Source organism: Pholcus phalangioides, unplaced genomic scaffold (genome assembly GCF_987345545.1).
Source record: "Pholcus phalangioides strain wild (caught in Gottingen) unplaced genomic scaffold, Ppha-v1.0 ptg000015l_1, whole genome shotgun sequence".
NCBI lineage: Eukaryota > Metazoa > Arthropoda > Arachnida > Araneae > Pholcidae > Pholcus > Pholcus phalangioides.
The window spans coordinates 102754078-102777821 of NW_028301608.1; the positions used below are offsets into that span (position 1 = coordinate 102754078).

General features: G+C 38.0%; 1 protein-coding gene across 1 annotated transcript; it reads right to left on the bottom strand.

The window, feature by feature from the left end:
* Window positions 1–21329: 21329 nt before the first annotated feature.
* On the bottom strand, window positions 21330–23366 carry LOC149077221 (uncharacterized). The gene has a single exon (XM_089242362.1). The coding sequence runs from the start codon at window positions 23364–23366 to the stop codon at window positions 21330–21332; it is 2037 nt and encodes a 678-aa protein (XP_089098488.1).
* Window positions 23367–23744: the final 378 nt, after the last annotated feature.

Here is a 23744-nt window from a genome sequence, read left to right on the forward strand (position 1 = left end):
TTAAACGTTTCGGATACAAGTGAATTCTAGAGAAATGAAAAAAAAATATATTTCGAGAAATCTCAAGAAACTTCATATATAATATTATCAGTGAAAATAATTTATAATTCAGAAATAGTTCAATTTTGCACAACGGTATTCATTTCTTTACTCTTCTTTGGGATGAGTGTTTTCCATCATCTCCAAATAAATCTTGGTATTTCTAATAGCTGAATAAAAATAAAATAAATAAAAAATATATATATTCATAGAAATGAAATTTCTTTAGTAAACATACGTCGTGCAAAACATGTTATCGCTTTTTTTATAACATGGAATGTACGTATTTTATTAGAAATACGCGAATGTATTTATCATTATTTAATTTACATTTATATGTGTATTCATATAAATAAAATCTAGACCAACAAACCACTATAAATCATGTTTTTCCTTTTAATCCATATAATTTATTATGATACCTCCATAGTTTCGTGTAGCATCATTAAGCTATACTAAGAGGTTTCAAAACTCGTACAAGTCTTTTACTTAATATGTTTTCCCAAAATGTGTTTCATTTATATATTTATGTAAATTATTTATTTATTTATTCATTGATATATTTATTTAATGTGGCTTTATTTAAAGTTTAAAAATGCATTATATTAAAAAAAAATTAATTAATCGATTGATTTAGAACATATTTTAATTCTAATTTAAATATTAATTATTGTAATTAAATCCTATTGCTTTTTTTTACTGTATCTTCGGATTAACACGATCGAGGGTGATAGTGTCCATCTCATTCTTTCACTGTCACTTAATAGAGTTTTACAGCAGGAATTACTTTCCACCCGTTCTCGGGAATTCGTTGCCAAAGTCTTAGGAATTTGGGAACATTGCTCCTTTACCTCAAAATGGGAAATAAACGAATTTCTGACGATCGGTTAGAAGATAATCTGCAGTTGTGACACTCAGCATTTGCCACTTCAACATCAAAATATTTAAAACAGATCACAGTACCATTCGAGCATGAAACATGCATACCTCTGGCATCATAAATACAGTAAAACCTCGTTATATCGGACTAACAAGAGATGAAGGTGCTTCTTTGGCAATTTTGGGTTCATCTACGTCGGCTTTCAATTGTATTATCTAATCCAAAAGTTAATTCATTTCTATAAAAAGTGTTAACGATATTATGTATGAAATGAAAAACAGCCTTCACCTTAGGTTGAATTGAAGAAGATGTGTACGTATACATCGTATTTATCTTAATTTTAACAGGGATGATTCATGCAACACAGCCATGCTTACGTAAATTAACACAATAATCGACGCTTAATCGCTTGCTTTGAATTTGTTATTAGTTTTTAACGAGCTATAATCACATTTTAATACCTTTTTTAAATGTAATACCAAATCGTTAGCAATTCCCCAGAGGAATGTTTACGAGGTGCATGTGAAGTACTACTTGTGGCACTGTCACGATCTGGAGGTCTTCGATGCGAGCGGGTCCTCTTTGAGAACGAGGTATGTAACTAGAGTTTACGGAGGTAAATTTGCAAATTGGTAGGCTGATCCGTCTACTTATTTTCTTAGGCTGCGCACACCTCTTCGTACCTTCTCTGTTGCGATTAGGATGAAAAAATCGCATAGGGATGGAGGAAGAGATGTCAGCACATAATAAAGGAAGAGGAGAATAGAGAAATGGCCGGAGGGGGTCTGAAATGTGAGGGTGTGATATGATTATGATGATCCCTCCACACAAAAGCTCTTTTTTAAAAAATATAAAAAGGAAGAAAATATATGGAACAATCAGCAGAACGAGGTGAAAACAAACTTGTTTGCTCAAGTCGTGAAACTCGTTGAGTGACTTCTTTCACTCCTTTATCTCGTCACCTCTTTTTAACGTCACCTAACTTATAATTTCAGTTTTTGAAAAGGCGGTTCTTTATTTATATATACACGCTAGTGTTGTTTCTTTTGTCACCCGCTTATAATGTAATTTTATTCGAACTCCAGGGGTGACATTATACCAAGAACTGATAGTAGCATGCACAGCTTCGAGGCACGAATGCGAGCCGGGGTCTCCCGTTTAAAAAAGTCTCTGCAGGGAGCACGCTGACCTAAAACCTGATACTGACATAACATGAAAATTCAAGCATTTCCATCTTTACTCCAGAAAATTAACATATGACAGCATGAACACGAAACAAGCGCAATTCTATGCCATAGATATGTTTAAGAAACACATTCACTCAGAACACACATTCCGGCATGCGCCGATTCGTTATAAATTCCGAAGTGGAATATGTACGAGGTTCATATACGGTTATGAAGTAGTATCATGCACGACATGTCCTGTCTCCTTTCCCATATAGGAAAAGGGCCGTGATAAGCCCGAGGGAACAGGGATGACTTATTCCGTTTTTAGTTTTTTACCCCGCGTATTTGCTAGGCAAGGTTCCGGATCAAGGATATTTGGGCTCAGCAATTTTTTTTTTTTTTGGTATATTTTAATACCCTAGCATATATACATATATTGCCTGTCATTAGTTTATATTAAAATAATTTAAAAATATTTTTAGCACAGGTAGAAAACAAAATTGGGCGCAGACGTAGAAAATTTCATGATATTCGAAAATCGAAAAATTCGAGAATGAATTTTTAGAAAGATAGCTTTCACCAACCCTTTTAAAGATTTTTTTTTTCATTATTTCAACATTTTTACATTTTTTTTTAAATTTTTCGATCATTTTGGGGGAGGATGCACAGGCGACATATCCGTGTGTCTTTTATAGTTGGACATCGGGATTTTACAAGATTCTTATATGTGGGTCATGGCGAACAAAGGTTGGGAAACGCTCACTAAAACATCGTGTGAATTTCAAAAACCTACAAGTTACCATCGCTTCATCATTGAAGTGGTGAGTTTCAGGACTAACCTACTAGAAACATGCATATCCGAAAATATGTGTTAGCAGGTGCTGCCGCCTATCTTTCATTCGCAACAAAAGTGTGAAAATAACGTACATTGACTAATTAAAATATAATTACTGATCACAAAAAAGAGTGAAAAAAATAATAATTTTCTCCTTTTATCCTTAATAACCTATTTTATTTTTCTTTCTTTGAAAAGTACGTTTTTCTTTCTCGTTTATCTGCGTTATATCAGTAAAAGCAATGTTTAAATTATAATGCTTGAAACTTGGCTCGAGTATGTCTGATATTAAAAATATCTTCTTAGTATGTTCTTTCAAAAACTTGGCATTAAACCAAAAACAAAATCCATTAAAAGGGAATTTTTCCCATTTTATTTTCGGGTGGTTCTTACAAAACACCCTTGTGTGTTTCTTTTGATCGTTATCTGGAAACACGAGAATTTCCGAGTCTCGCATTCACAGATGGCTGTGGAAGACCCCTCTAGAGACCGCATATGTTCTTTTTGAAGTCTTCATCATCCTGTGGGACAAAATAAATCATTCTACGCCATATACGTAGGCCCCGCCTTTGGTTACTTCATTTTTTTTTGCTCTTCCCCTTCACCCCTATATACGAGGTTCTTTTATTCTGCTCCGCTTACCTTTACATTCCATTGTTTTGATCTTCCAGGGTGTTTTTATTTCTTAGCTTGTTCTTAATGGAAACTCCCTTTTCTTTGCAAGTTTCATAGAAAATTTCTCATCAGGATAGTAATTATATTTCATTTCTTTATTTTTCGGAATCTTTTATCTAGTTTTCAAAGAACGAAGACATTAAAAATTGAATTCGTTCGAAAAAGAAAAAAAAAAAACAACTTTGGCAATTTTCGCGTCATTGGCTTTGTCTTGCATCAAATAATTCAACAACGATGTTAGTGCCCATTACAATGCAATATTCAATAAGAATATTTCATATTATGAATTTGATTAACATTTAACCATGGTGCCATCTGCGGAAAATTCACCGACAACAATTCACCGTCACTTGATTCACCGAGAAGAAAATTCACCGACAGGGCATTCCATCGGCGAAGTTAGTGAGTGGATGAGTGAGTGAGAGAGTGAGTAAGGAAGATAGTTAATAAGCAATAGAGTATAAGTAAGCAAAAGCGGATACAGGCTCTTCGAATGGAAGGTAGGGGAGGATCAATAGTGAACGGGGGCGGTTGTGAATTTAACACCTTCAATTTTACCTTTATGTTAGTTATACATACACTTTTGGCCAATGGGGAGGTTGCCGCCCCTACCGCCGCCTTCTCTGTACTGTCCATGGGAGTGACTAAATGAATTAGCATGTGAGTGAATGGATGAGCAAGTGAGTGAGCAGGTGAGAAATTGAGCGAATAAAACAGTAGGTAGCAAGTGTGAGCAGATGAATAAGTGAAAGAGGTGAGAGTCACTCATACGGTCACTCACTCACTTAGTAAATATCCCTATCACTTGGTCTGCCATACGGTCATTCATACGGTCACTCATACCGAGTGAGTCATACGGTCAGTCACTCATTTACTAGCTTATTCGCCAGCTCATTCAACAATTTATTCAGTTACTCACGCACACATTCACATACTTGCTCAATCACTCAGTAGTGACGAACTGTTATCGAGGGATTTTAAAGGGTGATTTTTTTTTTTTTCCTACCGACAATTTTCGACTTGGAATAATTTCTTGTGGTTCATATACAACATCGAGTACACTTGTGGCCAAAAAATCCATTATACCAATTTTTCCCCTCTTTTTTGTATTTTATAAATTCCATGTTTTAGTGCTGTTTCAATACAAAACATGATATACAGTGTGATTCAAAAAATATGGGAAAAATTTTATTGGCGATAGTATACACCAAACCAAACGATTATCATCAAAGAATGTATGGTCTAACATGAAACGCAAATGCAGTAGCGCGTTTCGAAACAGCCACTCTGCAAACGTTGAAAAGACATTCCTGTTGAAATTTATCGACAGAACAACATGCATGCAAATGACACCTGGGGAAGGAAAAAAACCGTACGCAAAACTGCGTTACAATGAATAAAAGGCGCGGACGCCTGCTCTGTGAAGTTATTCCAGCGTGCAACTGTTCTAACAGTTGCATATATTTTACAGTTGCAATAAATTTCATCAGGAATGCCGTTTTAACGTTTGCGGAGCGCCCGTTTCGAAACGCGCTAGCGGTTTTGCGTTTTATGTTAGATCATGCATTCTTTGAGGACAATTGTGCGTATAAAAATATGCAATACCCACAAGTTACATTCGTTTTAGTCAAAAAAAAAATCCAATTTGTTTTTATAGCGGTAAACCATATAGCGTTAACAATAGTACAGGCCAGAAAAATCTGAAGAAAAATAGACCATATTTCGGTATGGAATGTAATCATAATGCGACGTCAACATGCCTGAATTCACTCAAATTTAGTTCTTACGTGTTTCTATATGTAACTGTGTTATATAAGAGCTATTCTGAATGTCGTATAGATTCAGTTTTTCATAAACATTATTTCTCAATATTCCTAACAGTAACATAAAATCTCGCGAACGTGTTTAACACAGACGTTTCATATATATATATATATATATATATATCATACATAAAAAATGGTTTCGATTTTTTATTTTAGGTAAGGGAACATGATATTTTGAACAAATAAATAGTGGTTTCCATGAACGCATGGAAGTAAGACTATTACATTGATAGAAAACATTCGTTGGAGAATGTATTTCGACTGAGATGCATCAGAAATTTATGTCTCCCAATCTCATCATTTTTATGCCTGAATGTATTAAGAAAAAAAAATAGTGTTTCTTGATATCCTTTCTCAAAAATCTCATGATGTAAAGTCGGACTGAAGCTAACGTATCGCTATTTCCTCCGACCTATAAACGAAATAAGAAAAGGGAGCATTAAATATAAATCTGGACATCTCTGTATTATGATAGTACGGGAATATATTTTGAATACGATGTCTTCATACAGATTACAGAATATTTCTTTAAATCCACATTATAATCCCATTTTTATAGAAAATATCTGCATTGGTGGTATGGATTCGACTTCACACCAGATATCGCAATTTCACACTGGCGTGAATAATAACTTCACCTGAATTGAAATCGTCTTTTAACTGATCGACTTAGATTACCAGGCTACCAGGTTTAAGCATTACCATTACCAGGGCCTAACGTAAGAGAGCTCAACCTTTTGGGAAATGCGGGACCACTTCATTGGTTCGGAAACGTGTCACCGGAATTATCTGGAAATGTACATATCTCACTCCACTTGGGTTGTCTGAGAGTGTGCCGCGGGCCACTTGAGTGATCTGGAAACACGTCGTGGCCAACTTGTGTGATCCAGAAATTTGCTAAGATCCATCAAGAGGTCTATAAAACTAAATCTTTTACTGTAATGAGTCGCGAGCGGCTTAACTGATCTGTAAGTGTACTGAGAGCCACTCAAGTGATCTCGAAACGTGCCGCAGTCACGCGACTGATGAAGAAATGTGATGCCTGTGCAACTTGAGTAATCTGCAAATGTTACACGTGCGTCGTAAGTGAACTGGAGGTATTACGCTTGTCGCTAAAGGCATTTGGAAATGTGCTTGGGGTCGCAAAGTGATCAGAATATTTTCCCCGTTGCCAACTTAAATGATCTCGAAATGTTCAACGGGCTACCAAAATGATTTGACAATCTTTTGGTGGGGCGCTTGAGTGGTTTCGCTATTTGTTGCGGGACGCATCATATGACTCCCAGCATGTATGGTCCAGTGCATAACCACTTGCTGTACGAAGTTTCGTCCATTGTTTCCGTTAAATCCTTTACTCACATGAATATGGTACGGTAGCATATTTGGGCGATTGGTCCCAGGTGAAAGGTTCCAGGACTGGAATCTTTGTCTTTGAAAGGAAAAAAAAGCTAGTTCAGTCAATTATATTTTTTCTTTTGTTATAAAACAATTTGTTATCAGTGTTATCATCATATCAAGGAAAAGCATTGTTGTTTCTTCTACTAAGTAATTGACAGGCTGTTTCACGTATTGCAATTTGGTGAGAATGTATGAACAACCACAAAGCAGATCAGCACTGAGTGCCAATAATTTAGGAATTTTAAGTATAAAATTCTAAATATTGTAGGTGTGTGTGTGTGTGTGTGTGTGTGCGTATGTTGTAGATCAAATGAGGTAAGTGTGTAACAATTTGAGCTTCTGAAAAATACACAGCTATGATTATTTATTTATTTAAATCATGAAAATCAACCAATGTTGCACTAACATTGTGGCAAAATATGAATCGTTGAAATGATGCAGCATGCAGGGCAAAAGAATGCATTTTTTCTGTGAGAATTAATTAAAGATACGAGCGCGGTAGCCCAGGTCGATAAGATACTCGCCTGAAGTATTAAACAATGTTTAGAGGTGTCCAGAGTTCGATACACGGTTCTGTCAGAAACTTTCCTGACAAAGTGATGCAACCGAAACGGTGACAACACAAAAGAAGCTCGTTGCCGAAGGGTGTCCCATACCAAGGGTTTAGCGCACCGACCTCTCGGTGAGTATATAAAAAGACTGCCATTCGGAATCGGCAATAAAATGTAGGATGCTTTGCAATTACCCCTCGTGTGCAGAAAATGACCGTGCAAGAAAAATGATCAAATTAAATGACCAAAGATATCTTTATAAATGCAGATCCGTAAACAGGAACGAAAAAAAAATCGTAATAGGAAACGATTTAACATTCATGAATATGTGGTACTGATGAAATAATATATAAACAGAATTGTTGTATAAAAATCAATCTAACATATGGTTATAAACGAAACAGTAATTTTCCGGATATTATGCTGAGGTGATCTCGGAAAGAAAAGTCATCACGTCTCCGCCGGGACTCGAACCCAGGCCCTCTTGCATACCGGGCAAGCATGCTACCATCTACACCACTGGAGACACATGAATCTGCCTTCCAAATTTCACGCACTGTGTCGTGAGGCGCTGAAGTAGAGGCATTAGTAGCCTCTCTTAACTTCAGGAAATGGCCCCCGGGTGGGACGGTTTTAGAGAGATATAGATGGCTTTTTTCTCAGCCAGAGATATCAACGAAACAGTAATTTTCCGGATATTATGCTGAGGTGATCTCGGAAAGAAAAGTCATCACGTCTCCGCCGGGACTCGAACCCAGGCCCTCTTGCATACCGGGCAAGCATGCTACCATCTACACCCTCACGACACAGTGCGTGAAATTTGGAAGGCAGATTCATGTGTCTCCAGTGGTGTAGATGGTAGCATGCTTGCCCGGTATGCAAGAGGGCCTGGGTTCGAGTCCCGGCGGAGACGTGATGACTTTTCTTTCCGAGATCACCTCAGCATAATATCCGGAAAATTACTGTTTCGTTGATATCTCTGGCTGAGAAAAAAGCCATCTATATCTCTCTAAAACCGTCCCACCCGGGGGCCATTTCCTGAAGTTAAGAGAGGCTACTAATGCCTCTACTTCAGCGCCTCACGACACAGTGCGTGAAATTTGGAAGGCAGATTCATGTGTCTCCAGTGGTGTAGATGGTAGCATGCTTGCCCGGTATGCAAGAGGGTCTGGGTTCGAGTCCCGGCGGAGACGTGATGACTTTTCTTTCCGAGATCACCTCAGCATAATATCCGGAAAATTACTGTTTCGTTGATATCTGTGGCTGAGAAAAAAGCCATCTATATATGGTTATAATTTCCAAGTTTTTGTTGACAAACGTACCAAAAATTTTACTCTTCCCTTTCTTCCGGATACGTAACTTTGAAGTTCAGCTGTAATTTTGAAAATTCAAGAGTGTTTACCAAGCCCCCCCCCCACCCGCCCCCTCCAAATGTAATAAACACATTTTTTTAATTTGTTATAAAATAATAAAATATATACTTTTTGAACTCGAGCATACTGCGCACACAAAATTTTATAACCTAACGACGCAATTATCTATGCAGATAATATGCCCAATTCTCTCCTGTATAAGCCTACAAGTAGGCATATTAAACAACATTTACTAAGCTCAAAACACGTTTTTCAACTGAGGTGAAAGTTTTCTATAAACAAATTGAAAATTTCCGTACGATTCAGATAGTTTGATTCAAAGCTAATTACATGCTATTTGTCCAAAATGAACGAAAATAAAAACTAATTTCTGAAATCGAATTACCAGATTATTTCGAGAAAACATTTGAAAAGAAACAGAATCAATGTGAAGTAATTTGATTTCGCAATTGAACATTTTTTCCCATTTATCGTCGAGTGCTTTTTTTGTTAATCTGCTTTTGTTTTATTATAGGAAATTAGTTTCGCGAATTTGCTATTTGTTCTATCTAAAATATATATATTTTTTAAACTTGTAGAAATGCCTCTAGGCATTAGCGTTCACCATTAAGTTATAGAAGACAGAAAAACGACAGCTAAGACATTCATCCATATGTAACTTTTTTTCCCCCTTTCTATTTTGGGTAATGTAATGACCATTGAAAATAATGTTTTTTTCAAATACAAATGATTCAAAGTTAGAATAAATCGAGAGACAGACAAGAACCTTTTCTTTAATATAGGATAAATATGTTGAAATGTCTCCCAGGTTGGATTGGAATTTTATTGCAGAGGATAACTTAACACTTGAACGGCCGGAGCAGTCACTTCGGCAGTTTTTGATTTTGATCACGCTATAATCTTGACGGTATTTGACGTATACAGTCAATTTTCGGTGACTTTCAATTATTTATACACTTGTCTCTGTGTACAAAAATTTGAATACATTGGATATTTTGTTCGGGAGATATCGACGTTTATACCTAGAACGGTTAAAAGCAGCCATTTCGACTCCTATATGTAAATTATATGTGTTCTCCTTGTAGTGGACATTGCTTTTAGGTTTATTACCTAACATTCCCTGATGGCGCACACAGCACAACATATATTCACCAGTAACAATCAATGAGAAATAACATCAATGAGAAAAAATAAATGAAATAATACTATTCGTTGCATCATGTTACTAGGTGATTTAGAGAGTCTATTGACAGGTATAGTCAATATACTTTTGTATCCACAGTCAAAACCGTATATCTTATTGAGCTATAGTCTCTGTTATAAAAGATGATGAAACTTTTTACATTCAGCTGTCAAGCTGAGTTTTTGTTTTGGTTTGACATTTCATAACTCTTTATGCTACCATATGCTTTGAAAGCTTCCTAGGAAATAGGTTCATTCACAGTGTGTAGAGATGACTCTTAAAAAAGAATGTATTAGAACATCCTATTAGGCTATTGAAAATAGCCTAAGTTTATAAGTGCTGAATGATATTTCGAACAGTAAATCTGAGGCTGAAGAGACTTACGATGCAACTACAAAATTCATGATTTTCTGCTATATCTACTCGAAAGAGAAAGTAGTGATTCCGTAAGTGACTGGTCTGAATCAGGCAATACTGATGAAAAAAAAGACATCTATTTTTTTTTATAATTGCATATTCTTAATAAGTTTATTTGTAGTGTGAAGTTTTAAAAGCGCCATAATTTTTCCTCAATAGTGCAAATTTACGGTGGCATAATAGTAAATGTTATCCATAGAGTGCACGAACAACTAAATAGAGTGAGTAAAAAAAAGACTGTGATGTACAAATGACGGCCATCGAATGTGTACATGATCAAAATGGAGCAATGTACGATGTGAGATAAATGCAATGTTTATCTTGTTTCATAGTAAACCTTGTCCACACTTGCCCTCTAATTTTTTCAATTTATAATTGAAAGTCATTTTATGGACATCCTATATGCTAAAGAAAACGTAAATTTCAGTAAAATTAACGAATTAGCCATGTGGGATAATGCTTGTTATTTTTTTATTGTAAAAATTCGGTGTGATTAAATATATCGCACTAAAAAGAAGCAGCAGTCAAAATGACTGCCAGCGGCCTTTCTAGTATTAAGAATTGCATAGAGGATAACATAGACATTAATTGCATAGAGCAATGGTTCCCAACTTTTTAAAGCACGACTCCATCGTGACAAACTCCCATCACGAGGATTCGGGTTCGAACCCCACCGTCGAGTAGTGGTCGGCTGAAGTTAGTTTCCTGTGGTTCCAACTTCGACGCGCAAATGTGAGCTGATCTCCCCATTGAAAAGTCTCTCCACAGAGAGCAACAGGTCTACAACGATACAATTATTCAATCATTACAGTTTACTCATAGTTAGAAAAAACGTGTGGCAGATGGCAGCACTACACATAATAAGCATTACATAAAAACATATTTCGTGTCAGGTTTCACTACACGTACACGCACATTCCAACAGTCACCAATTCGTAAAATGTTTCGTAGAGGAATGTAGACGGGATACATGAATTTTTTAGTAGTAGTAGTTAGTAAACTTGCCGCGGTAGTGGTCAAGTGGTCATAGTGACAGGCTCGCGTCGTGAGGTCTCGCGTTTAAACCCCAAAGTCACCACAGTGGTGGTCGGATGAAGTTGGTTTCCTGTGGTTCCCAAATTCAAGGAGCGAATGCGTGGTAATATCCCCTTTAAAAAGTCTCGTCACAGAGAGCAACAGATCTACAAACAGCAAAAATGTGATTCAATCATAACACGTTATTCACTTCACATCTGAAATATAGATGGCAGCACTGAAAAATCAAACACTACAAACTGTTAGGTACACAGTTACACTTCCGTCACACCTCACTTGGTAGTAAATCGCCCATAGAAGGTGATAGACCTGAGTAAATAAAAAGTAAATGTGCGCTGTCCCGGAAGACTTTTTCGGTGAGAATCAGCGGTATTGGCTTTTAACGATATTCATTTTTTTTTAATACTGTATAAATGTTTTTTTTCTAGTTTTTTGATGTATTTGGCACACGCAAGATGGAAATGTAGTAAGGTGACTGATTTCTCCAAAGAATCATCCAATTTGTAAAGATTCTACACTTGAAGTTGATCATTAACACAAATTGTTCAAAAACCGTATGCATAATTCCCTTCCTGATATTATCGTATATTACTTATCACTAGAGCCCGGAAATTTAGGCACTAAAAACGGTCAAAATAGGCAGGCAAAGAGGCATTAAAAATATCTAAAATAGACATTAAAAAGATTTATAATTAATGGGGGGAAAAAAGAAAAATAACTGAAAGCTGCGTGGTACCCTAAGGGTCCAAAAAACCTTTTAAAAAATGATTGCACCCATTGAATCTGCTTTTGAATGCGAGATTATAATAATTGGTGTGGAATTAGAAAACGTATAGAAAACATATATAGAAAAATAATATAGACAAATAGGAACTCCATGCCTCTGAAAATGGTACAAGAAATTAAGAATTCGGTATTAATTCTTAATCACGAGAAGGAAGATAATCTCGAGACAAATAATACAGCCCATCCGGCCAGTAGTATTTTCCAAAAAAAAAGAAAATCATGGGAAAACGTTGTATGCGATAAAACGTTTTAAACGAGATTTCGATGCGTACTAATCAAGTTTGGGACCACGAAAGTAAGTCGTACTAAGCGGAAAAATGTACAACGAGATCTTTATAAGTGGGTTCTACTGTATACAAATGCCAAGAAAGGAAAGCGTAGGAAATCTTTGTGGAAAACCATCCAAGTAAAAATTATTGTCTCTCGTCCAAAAATATCAGCATTAAAGATTGGGAATTTACATTGAAAAGATATGGAAAATTTACGTAGCATATAAAAAATTGTGTGCCCGGTCGAAATTTTATGGGCATGTCGGGCTTGTTTCCTACGTTCAAAACAATAAACTCTAGAAATACATTAGAATAGTCTTCAAGTTTTTCAACGTTAGTTTTGGCCTCAACACAGCAGCAGAAACAGCATATAAACCGATATTTCACTGTATCAGATTATGTTATAAGTAGGCGTAACGTTTCGAAATAAGTAATTATTTCAGAAATTATTGGGAAATTGATTTCTCGGAAAAAAATCGATATAATCTGAAAGAATAGGATTAACATCCATACGTGTAGAACTAGAGAGTATTATTAGCACTAGAGTCAAAGATAGATGACGCTAAAAAAAACAAAACTAATTTATTGAGGTGCGCACAAAATCGAAACTTACACCAACTTCAGAAGAAAATTATTATTTGTCCAGCGACTAAAATAAAAATTATATTAACTGATATTTCACTTCATGATATTTTCTTATAATTCATCTTATAGTTTATCTGTAATAAATTTTATTTAAAAATATCAAAACATAATTTTTTTCCCAAAAAGTTTTTTTCTTATAATATTCATAATTTGAAAATTAATGTTTTGAGTCGACAACAGAGGACGTTAGTAAAAACCATTTTTTTCTGGCAGGTGAATCAATAGATTTTTATGACAGCTCCTTCAACTTAACTGAATTTCACGTAATTTGTACCTGTGATTACTGGCTATTTTAATAACACGTTTGGGACGTTTATGTGGGGAATGGTCTATGTTTCATCAGGAACAGAAGCTGTTCCCTGGATCATTCAGGAGTATTTTGTTGACTTTGGGTAGGATCTGAAAGGTTATTTCTTCCCGGACTATCCATGTCATTCCAGTTTTTCGTTCGAAAATGGATGTTCGCTCCCCTTTATTAACACCTTAGTTTGGTCATATATCTCCAAAATATCATGACTGTATTCCTACTCGCATTGAATGTAACACAAGCTTTCTCGAAGAAATCATGTTTTTTACTCATGAGGATCACCATATGAAGACCGAAAAAGAAAATACTTTTAATGTCCGCCATATATATCAACAAAAATTTCAGTAAACTCGGAGGAAAAACGGCAGCATTTTACAATATTAAAACTCTGATAAAGATTTGGGAATTCCTGTTTGTAAAGTGCCTCAGCTGCAAGAACTTTTCTGTAAAAGTCCAAGAACCACCACCATTACGTTTACGAACGCATCCTCACGAAAGGTCTTCACTTGACGAGCTCATAAAGATTCCCCATTTATTTTCGAATAATGAGCGTCGGCCGTGGCGCTGTTCGTTCATCGATGAAATGGAATGTCTTTCTGCTTTTGTGAAATGAGTTCGGGTTGCCTGCCATCACCTGACATTTCTTCAGAGAAGAGAGAACCCAAATGAGGAGGAGGAACGAAAGAGAGTGAAATGTGTTTTAACAGAATAAGCTGGAAGAAAATGCCATTGCCTCAAAACATTTATTCTTAAAGCACACTGCTGACGTTACCGTACGTAACAAACTAAATATCCACGAATTCTTGTCCACCCCTTCTCTCTCTCTCGCACTCCCTTCGGGTACCTAAAGAAAATTTGCATATTCCCCCCGCGCAACCAAGGAAAACATTCTATTCGCAGAAACTTCATTATTACTTTGAGTATGCGATGCGTCGGAAAGCGTTGTACCATGTGGCTTTAATCGCGATGGCATGCTAATTTTGTGATTTACCACGAGACCATCGGTACCGCGGCTGCGCAAGGTACAGCTTTTAAATTGACCGAGTTGCTTCATCGAAGACAAAAATAAAATACGCGAAGCCAACATTCGACCTGAATTTAAATCAATGCGTTGTTGCGACATCGTGTTGTTGCCAAATTAACCATTACATCCCCTGACTGAAATTTTAATTTAAACGCATTCCTCTCTCAAATTTTTATTTGCGTTGTTAAAGTGTTGACTAGTTTATTTGTTTCATCAATTAACATGCAAGTCTTGCATAATTGCAGTCAAATGAGGCACGTGAAATGAGATAAAATATGGAATGATAATTAACTGAAAATGGATAGATAAAAACAGGTCTGTGACTCGTCACAACCCCATGTCTTTCAGGGCGTACGGTACTTGCCGTGTGGCAATTTATCATCGCAATAAAATCTAGCCATAAATGCTCCTGAAATTCAGCAACTGAATGTATTCGTCATTGCTTTCCCAAAAATATTGGCAGAAATAATAATACATTCGCAACAGAAGTCTTTCACACTGTGGATGCTCAATTCAAGCTTCGTGAGGGATATTTTGATTTGCGAATCTATAATTCTACAATGCTGTTCTTCAGATCACAAAATGCTATAGGGTGAATTGATTTGTGCACCAATTCTGGAGTGCTTGGACCCGTGCTTTGACGCCACTGCTGAGGATGTGCATTGACAGCTTTTGGGTCCTTAGCCAGTCGTGCTGACGAGCACCTACACACTCCTCAACTCCGGCGCAACTACTCTCACAGTTTGAGTTCTGTATATCCACAGAGCACTCGGCTACTACCCCCGGCACTCCTGATTACACATCCACATCCTGCTTTCTGATATTGAACTGCTGCACAGGCAGGCTGTGTTGTAATAACGCTACCAAATGAATGTTTTTTCTACTCATTAATTGCCTTTTTGTCCGTTTCGACGTCACACCCTTCAAAAGTAGTTTTGCTAAACGTGGTTTACGATACCGTCATGCTCTCTGACAACGTATATTCCTCTCTCGATCCCTAATATCACCTCTCTTAATTTGTCGCCAGTTCAAAGCAACACGCTGTATAATTGGCTACAAACAATAATTAGCAGTTTCCATACACACACATGTTGAAATATTTTTATATCAATATATAAAATACCCTTATGCTTACGTCATCAACTACCCTTTATGAAGATATGAAATACTCTTAATAGCATCTTATTCGGTGAGCCAAAAACGGAAAAAAACCTTTCGATAGTTAAAAAACCTTTCACGGATCCTACAAGTGCTCTGGAAATGTATCCGGGCCGCTTAAGTGATCTGGAACTGTGCGTATATCGTAACACGTATCACTCAAGTGATTCGTAATTATGCCACGGATCACTAAAGTAATCTGGGAATGTTCCGCGGGCAACTTGAGTGATGTAGAACCTCACTGGGGACCGCTTAAGTGCTCTAAAACTGTGCAGCATGTCACTGAAGGGATCTCTAAATACGCCATGGATCGTTTAAGTGTTCTGGAACTGTGTCGCGGTTTACTTAAGTGATCTTTGAATGTAAAAGTGATCTTTGAGGTCTGCTTCAGTGATCTGAAAATGGTCCACGGGACACTTAAATACTCTGGAATTGTACCACGGGTCATTTAAGCGATTTGTAAATGCGCCGCTTAGTTCATTTTTACAAAATTAGGTTTGGGGGGGGGGGAGCCACATCAGATAACCTTCAGATAATAGATAATGGTCTGCGGGCAAAGGGTTTACCATATATGGCTAAAAAGGTGGGTCACAATGAATTTCTCGAAGAGAAATTTTGAGTCTTACCCTTCAAATAGCATTGGAATTAACAGAAATTGATTATAATAATATATCAAAGTATTTTCTTTCGCAATTTTAATTAAAGAATTTTTTTTTAAAAACATAATTTTTTTCTTCTGGGGGAGCCCTTTATGTCCCTCCCGCGTACGTTTCTGATCCCACCAATATGCGTTAGGATGTAGGGGGCATGCTAACGAAATTTTTCTGACTAGGGAGGGAGGGGGGTCAGAGTTTTGCTGACTTTTAGTAACGGGGGGGGGGGGGAATCAGAATACTTGAACGGCCCCTATACATATTTAAAAAATAATTAATAATATATTAAACACTGGCGATAATAACACTTATGGTTTTCATACCTACGTACGGATATATCTTCTCGATTCATTCCTATGTTTATCGCACTTCTTTCTAAACCTGCCAATCGTGCTAGAATACGCCCGGTGGTAAGCTATTCCATTTATTAACAGCCCTATTAGAGAAATTTTCTATGCCACACCATAACCTGGAATTTGCCCATGCTGATCGATACTGTTGTCCCCGATGATAATCAACTCCAACCTATTTTGATGAAATTAACACGCCTGGCCTGTAGCCCATCTTAGCTGCAAGTATTTCTGAGCATACGGAACGTCCCATGTGGTAATGATTTTTTTTTCGTCGCATTAAATATCTAGTCAGTACTACTCTGAAAATTTAACAACTGGACGAATCCATCTTTTTAGAAAATATTGTGAGAGCTATCGATACACACACAAGGGCGTGTAAAGCGTTTCAGCACATGGGACATTTTCACTCGCGAATCAGTTCTGAGGTGCTAACGTTCATGCCACAAAATAGTGTAGGTTAAATTTATTTGTTCATCAATTCAATGTTCAGGCTGTGTTTCGATGCAACTGCTGATAACGAGTTCATATAGACCCTAACACCAATGCAATTTCGGAACACAAGCACTTACAGCTCCCCGAACGCGATGCAATCAATTCATTTAATATTTCTAGTTTTCAAGATATTCTTCCGTCAAGATCAACACTTTTCAATCACTCACAAATTAAGCAACCGTTATGAAAAAAAAATATTATTTCATCTGTTTCAATTAAATTATGTATTCCTTTCAATACTACGCGTGAATTGTGCCATTCTTTTTGAATAGCAGTAATATTTTCTGCGGTAATCACGGATAATACTTGGCCAAATATTGAAATTAGTATTGTGGGGATTTATGAATAAGTGTCTGAATATACAACAACAAAGAAGACAACCGATTTTTTTGGCTTATTACGTCATGGAAAGATCTTTTACCTTATTATGTCATCTTTTAACTATAAGGGCATCGGGAAATTCATTTCTTTTTTATTTCCTGCCGCCGTAAGCCCTGGCAAGTATTCGTGAATAACAAATTAACTTATTTCCACTCGTCTTTTCTTTTCTCCCGCATTCTTTAACTTGTTTGCATTAATTTCTTCTCCTCAGGCAACATCTGGAATTCCATTAGCATAGTTTATTCACAAATTGGGAGTTGTAGATAGCGCATTTGTAGAAATCGATTCTAATACGTGCGATGCTAAGTACAGTTTTTTTTTACCCTTTTTTTTACACTATGGATAGTTTTTACTGCCTAACGTGATATTCTGCGGAAACAAAATTCAATGCATTGAGGGGGTATTGCTATTTTTTAACATACGGCAGAATATGAAATGGGACGTTTACATTTGCCGCCATACTCCTCGTTACCATTCCTCTACAACCTTGACTCCCACACTGTGTTCCACCAAGGATTTCTGGTCGCTCCGGGAAGAGGTCCGAAAATAAGAAAATATTTTTTTTTTCAAAAACTTACATTTATACTGGGTTAAAGCTGGGAATCTAGGTTAAACGTAAAATACTAGGTTGAAGCTTAGACGCGTGAATGCGAGCAGATTTGTCTGGTAAAAAGTCTTGCGCAGAGATCAACAGGCCTACAACGGGTAAAATCTTCGATCACTACACTTCGTTCATAGATAGAAAAATTGATGGCAGATGACAACACTATGTATAACAAGTGTCACACAGAAATACACCTCATGTTAGCTACACAACATGTACACGCACATTCAAACATAAATCTATTCGTTGCAAGTTATGCATAGGAATATTAACGTGATTCATGTTTGGTTTAATGGGTGAAAGCTGGGTGCGCTCTTCTTTTGAATCAACGAAAGCAAATGTTTATGATATAAAATGTATCAGAGCAAACATGAGTGGTTTAGTTTTTGAACAAAACCCTGCTTTTATTCGACCAGTGGCCAAAACATTTCTGCAGTTATTTCTTTTTGCGGCAGGCAAAATTTTTGATCCCATAGGTGTCCGTTGTCGAGAGATTCTACTGTACTCATTCCATGCTATTGCTCCTAATTACCGATAGTCCACCAATTTTGTTTTCTTACCCAGACCGCATAGAAATTCCCACAATGCGCTCATTAAGCGCATTGTGCTCCACAATGCGCTCTGGCTCAGAAAAACGTTCAGTGAGATGTCTTGCTTTCAACAAAGATGGCCTTATGAGTTTTCGGTTCCTGAATCCTATACGGTGAAGTGTGCGTTGCACGGTGTCTACACACACACTCACACATACATTGCATTCCTCATTCAGCTGCGTGGTAATTTCATTTGAATATCTGAACTTGATAACGTACTAATCCAACTGAGCGATCTCCAATAGCGATCACCCAAAGCTAATTATGCTGTTCTGTGGTTTTCCCAAACGTTTCATCTACTCTCACAATACACTTGCCACTGTCGCATGCTATAAGCTCAGTTCTAGATACTAATTAGTAATTCGAACGTGTGGGCATTGTGCTGGAATCTCACCACACAATGGTAGTCGGCTGGAAAGCCGTACAGGGGACGGTGTGTAACAAATGCATGGAGCCACAGAAAATTACGATTATAAAGGGGCTATGGAAACAAAAATGTTAAAATGCCCTCGCAAGTTCAAGAACATAATTGTTAAGAAACTCCGCCATTCGCTATCCCATGCCTTGTGTGGCACCTCGGGCCGATCAGCGAGTGTGGGAGAAAGTCCGAGTCGTCATCGTTGTCAGTTAAATCTTCGGCAATTTCATGATTTGGCAACGTTTCTTGGATGGGGGACAATAAAAAAAATACTGGTTGCTACCCCATTCGAGCTGATCTGGGGGGGGGGGGAGGTTGGACCTGCTGTAGTGGCAACTGAAGGCCATTAATGATGAACAACTTTCTCCAGGTTAACCTCAAGAGATCTCGTGCGAATCCCCCCCCCCCCCTCGGCATCAAGCGGTACCACTCCTTGGTGAATTATACCCTTAGCTTCACCACGTAGAATTGGTTTATGGCTGTCAGCAATTACGTAATGAGGTGCGCTGCCCGCTGCCCAGCATAGGCATTCATCTTGGGTTGTCTTTTTAAACTGCTCCAGAGTTAGATCGGGAACGAACAATGGTGAGAAAAAAAAAAAAACATAATTTTTTTCTTCACTCCTTCAGATCCATTCCAGAAGTTTCATCCTAAATGAATGGCAATAGACTTGGTCTCCGGATCATCCCAGAACCTCTGCGATCTAGTCCACTTCCTCCAATAATAAATTGCGGAAACCCTTAGATATGTAGCAACTCTTGGAAAAAGAATGGGCAAAATTTTATATCATTTTCTACCTGTGAGTAGAATAATTGCGGTGAAATAAAAATTGGCGCAAAAAAGTCATGAGTTCAGGAAACAACCAATTTGACTAAATTAAAAAACAATAAATAAATAAAATAATTTCTTTCCAAAACGAGATATTTTTGTTGTGATCAGAACGTATGGTCATATTGAACCTAAATCTCAGTTGCACACAGGACGAGCGTAACTTCCAGCGTTAACGTTAGTGCATCACTATGAACTAACTTTTCGCCTAAAAAGTGCTTCGCGCTTTGAAAAGTTTGGAAACCACTGCTCTACAGGATTTGTCACAAATTGGTGCACTTCTCAGGCTTTTTTTGTGTGTAGCCTTAATGTTTATGATGTCAGAATTATGCATATTTCTTGTTCTGGTGGTGCTGCCTTCCATGGTGGTGGTGGTATCTGCCTTCCATGAAAGGAGTGAAAGATGCGGCTGAGGGAATTTTCATGTTACGTATGTAAGGTGAGACTACACTACTTAATTTTAGTGCATCCACCTCGTAATATGCGCGAACGTGTTATGGATATATATTGCTGCCAAAGCCCAAAAATGGCCACTTCGCAAAGTGGCCAGACCAGTTGACCCGGCCAATGTCCGAAATTTGAGCTTTAGTCTGCCCCTATATATCCCTATACATCAACATATCGATCCCTATGATTCCGGTTATTGCCGCGTTGGCGTAATTTTTTGTCATAATTATGGTTATTTATAATTAGCCATAATTAACATTAATTATTATGAGTAACGATCCTCCCTCTTCGTGGTCGAGTAACTGAACACGTACTCATTGATGAGTCGTCTTTCAAAACAATAATCATATTTATTTTGATTAAGGAGGATAGAGAAAAGTGCTACACAACGAGCACATCACACCTTACAACAGCACACTCATCATAATAATAATCAGGAAAAAAGACCCCAGGGGGAGCGTTTCTCTTTTCTTCTCTCTGTGGCTCCCGCGCTATATTTTTCAGGGTAGTTTTTCCCTCTTTTGCTTCTTCGTTTAGCAGCTTCCCTGACGATTCGTCCCGGAACCTTACTCGTCCCCCCTTGGGAGCTCATTGTCTATCTTTTTTTTTCAAGACAACTGAGCTTACCACATTTAGGAAAAGAAATGAACAAAGAAAAACATGTTCAAGCACACATACAAAAAAAAAATCACAAAATCAACAATTACCATCGTGGGATCAATGAAAATACCATACTGAATACACATTAGTAATACATATGCACTGAAATGCATTCACATTTACAAACATTTTCCGTGTACTTTCCTAATATATACATTCCCCGACTGCTGAACACGTCTAAAAATTCTTTCGGTTTCGAATAATTGCCGTTGCTGTGAACTTCCAGCTTATTAGATAACCCCATTACGTGGTTCTGAATGTCCTGGACTGATTTCATTTTTATGTGAACAGGAGCGTAGTCCACATCTCCAAATTCTACGTCCTGATCAAATATCAGTCCCACGTGTTGTACTCTGGCAATGTATGGCCTCTGCTTGACTTGGGTTCTAAGGGTCCAATGTAGTCAACGCAGCAGACCTCGAATGGGTTTTCGGGTCTCACGATTGGTTGGATGGGTAGGCGATCTCTATACGTGACGGTGCGTCTGACTTGGCATTCTCGACGACTCCTACGAAACTTCTGAACATCCTTTTTGATGGTAGGCCAGTACGACGAATACTTCATGCGTTGTTTCGTTTTGCGCTCCCCTAGATGTGCTGCCAAAGGTATTTCATGGGCCATCCGAAGCGTTTCCATTCGTTTGCAGGTGGGAACGACAACCTGTACGATATTTTCGCCGTTTACGTTCTCGGAGTGAGTGAGAACACCATTCCTTACGCCATAAGGTCTTTGGCCCAGACGTACGAAGTCCCAGCCCTTCTCGAGATCGCCATCTCCAATTAGCAAACCGATAAAGTCCTTGTCTCCTTTATCGGGGACTTGTGATGCATCAGGGATGCAGTTCCCTCCTTCCACGTTCGAATCCAGGAGTTGTACGACCGACATCGTTGAGTCTCCGGTATGCCGAATGGACCCAGTGAGCTGCACACTTTCCGACAGCGCCTCGTACGCAGTTGAGCATATTAACATGTCGTTAACAAGTTTCTTCGACACGGCACAAGTTACAGGAATGTCGCTGTGCATACCATCATCGATTCTCATCGGGATAACTTTCAGTGCCGCTACCTCAGTTTCCCCGAACGCAGATATTATTCGTATAGTGCCTTCTCCGTCGCAGTTCGAAGGCACCAAATCCTCTCTCAGAACTGATATCTGAGCTCCATTATCAATAATCGCTTTAAATTTTTTCGTTCCGCATTTGATGGGTGCAATTTTAAGTTCATCGATTTTCCCCGTGACCTTCGCAGAAGACACAGGAACCGAAACCTTCACCGTCAAAATATTCGAGGCTTCACTTGGTTCCACCGTCATTAATTGACTCTGTGCATTCACAATGGCATGCCCTTTCGCATTATTGTTGCAAACCCTCGATATGTGCCCAACCGAGCCACAAGAATAGCAAGTTGGCTTCACAAAGGTTTTACGCGTTTCGGTTTTGAGTCCTGGCCTGGAATTCGGTGCTTTAGGAGGAAAACTTCTACTGTTACCATATTTGCCAGCTTCATCTTTCACGTTATCATTGCCCGAGCCCACCTTCCTGAAGTTTGACCGCACACTTTCGTATTCATCTAGCTTGTCAGCTAGGATAGACGGAGATATGAAAGAGGCCCATTCGTCCACGAAATGGCCACGTATATCGCCGGGAACGCGTCGTTTTAGTTGGTCAGTAATGACAAGGCTCTTCAGTGTCTCGAAGTCACCAACGTCCAGACCCCGGATCCACTCTTCGAAGAAATTCGATATTTCGAAGACAAATTCTCGCCATGATTTCGCCGGGTTGCGTTGATGTTTGGTGAATTTTTGCCGGAAATGTTCCGCACTTAATTTGAATTTCCTAAGGAGGATCTCCTTAATGTACTCATAATCATCAAACTTCTCTTCCGATTCTCGGGCGATTAATTGGGTTATATCTGACGGCAATAAGGTCAGCAAAGCTGACACCCAGTTTCTTTTGTCCACCCCGATTCTATTCGCCTGGCGTTCAAATATTATGAGAAATAAGGCGATGTCATCCTCCTTGGCGTCAAATTTTGGAACAAGCCTCGTCAGTTCCGTACTGAATGAGGTTAAATTCTGTCGTCCATTTGTGGACGCGTTCGTCCTTTCCATCTCCAAGCGGAGTTTTTCCATTCGAAAGAGGTGTTCTCGTTCTTCACGCATCCTCCCTTCAGCTAGGTCACGCTCTTCTCGTGCTTCCCTGTCTCCCTTGATGACAGCTAACTGCTCTCGGATGAACTCCTCGTCATAGCCGTCACATTTGAGGATGCTATTCCTCAAGTCCAATATGTTCGACCCGTCCTTGACCACCAGACCCAACTCCTCTGCCAAAACCACCAAATCACCCCTCCTTGCACGCCCGAGATATGCCATGTTGCTTGGTATATCGTTTTTTTTTCGCTTATAAATGTTCACACTTAATCTACGTGTATACGTCCACCGTCATATGTTAATGACTAATCATTCGTAAAAAAAAATATATACATATATAGATAGATATATGCTCAATAATACTGACGTATTTCAAACAAACCCAAAAAAAAAAATAAATAAAATCGTACATTCAAAGATAATTGAAAAAAAAATTAGTATGTGCGATAATACTGCTGTTCAAAAAAAAAAAAAATCACATTCTCAATAATAAACTGACGTTTCAAAAAAAAATATAATTTTCTGAGCGAATAATACTGACGTATCTTTTCAAAAAAAAAAAAAAAAATCAGTACTCGCATAATTACCGCCGTTTCAACA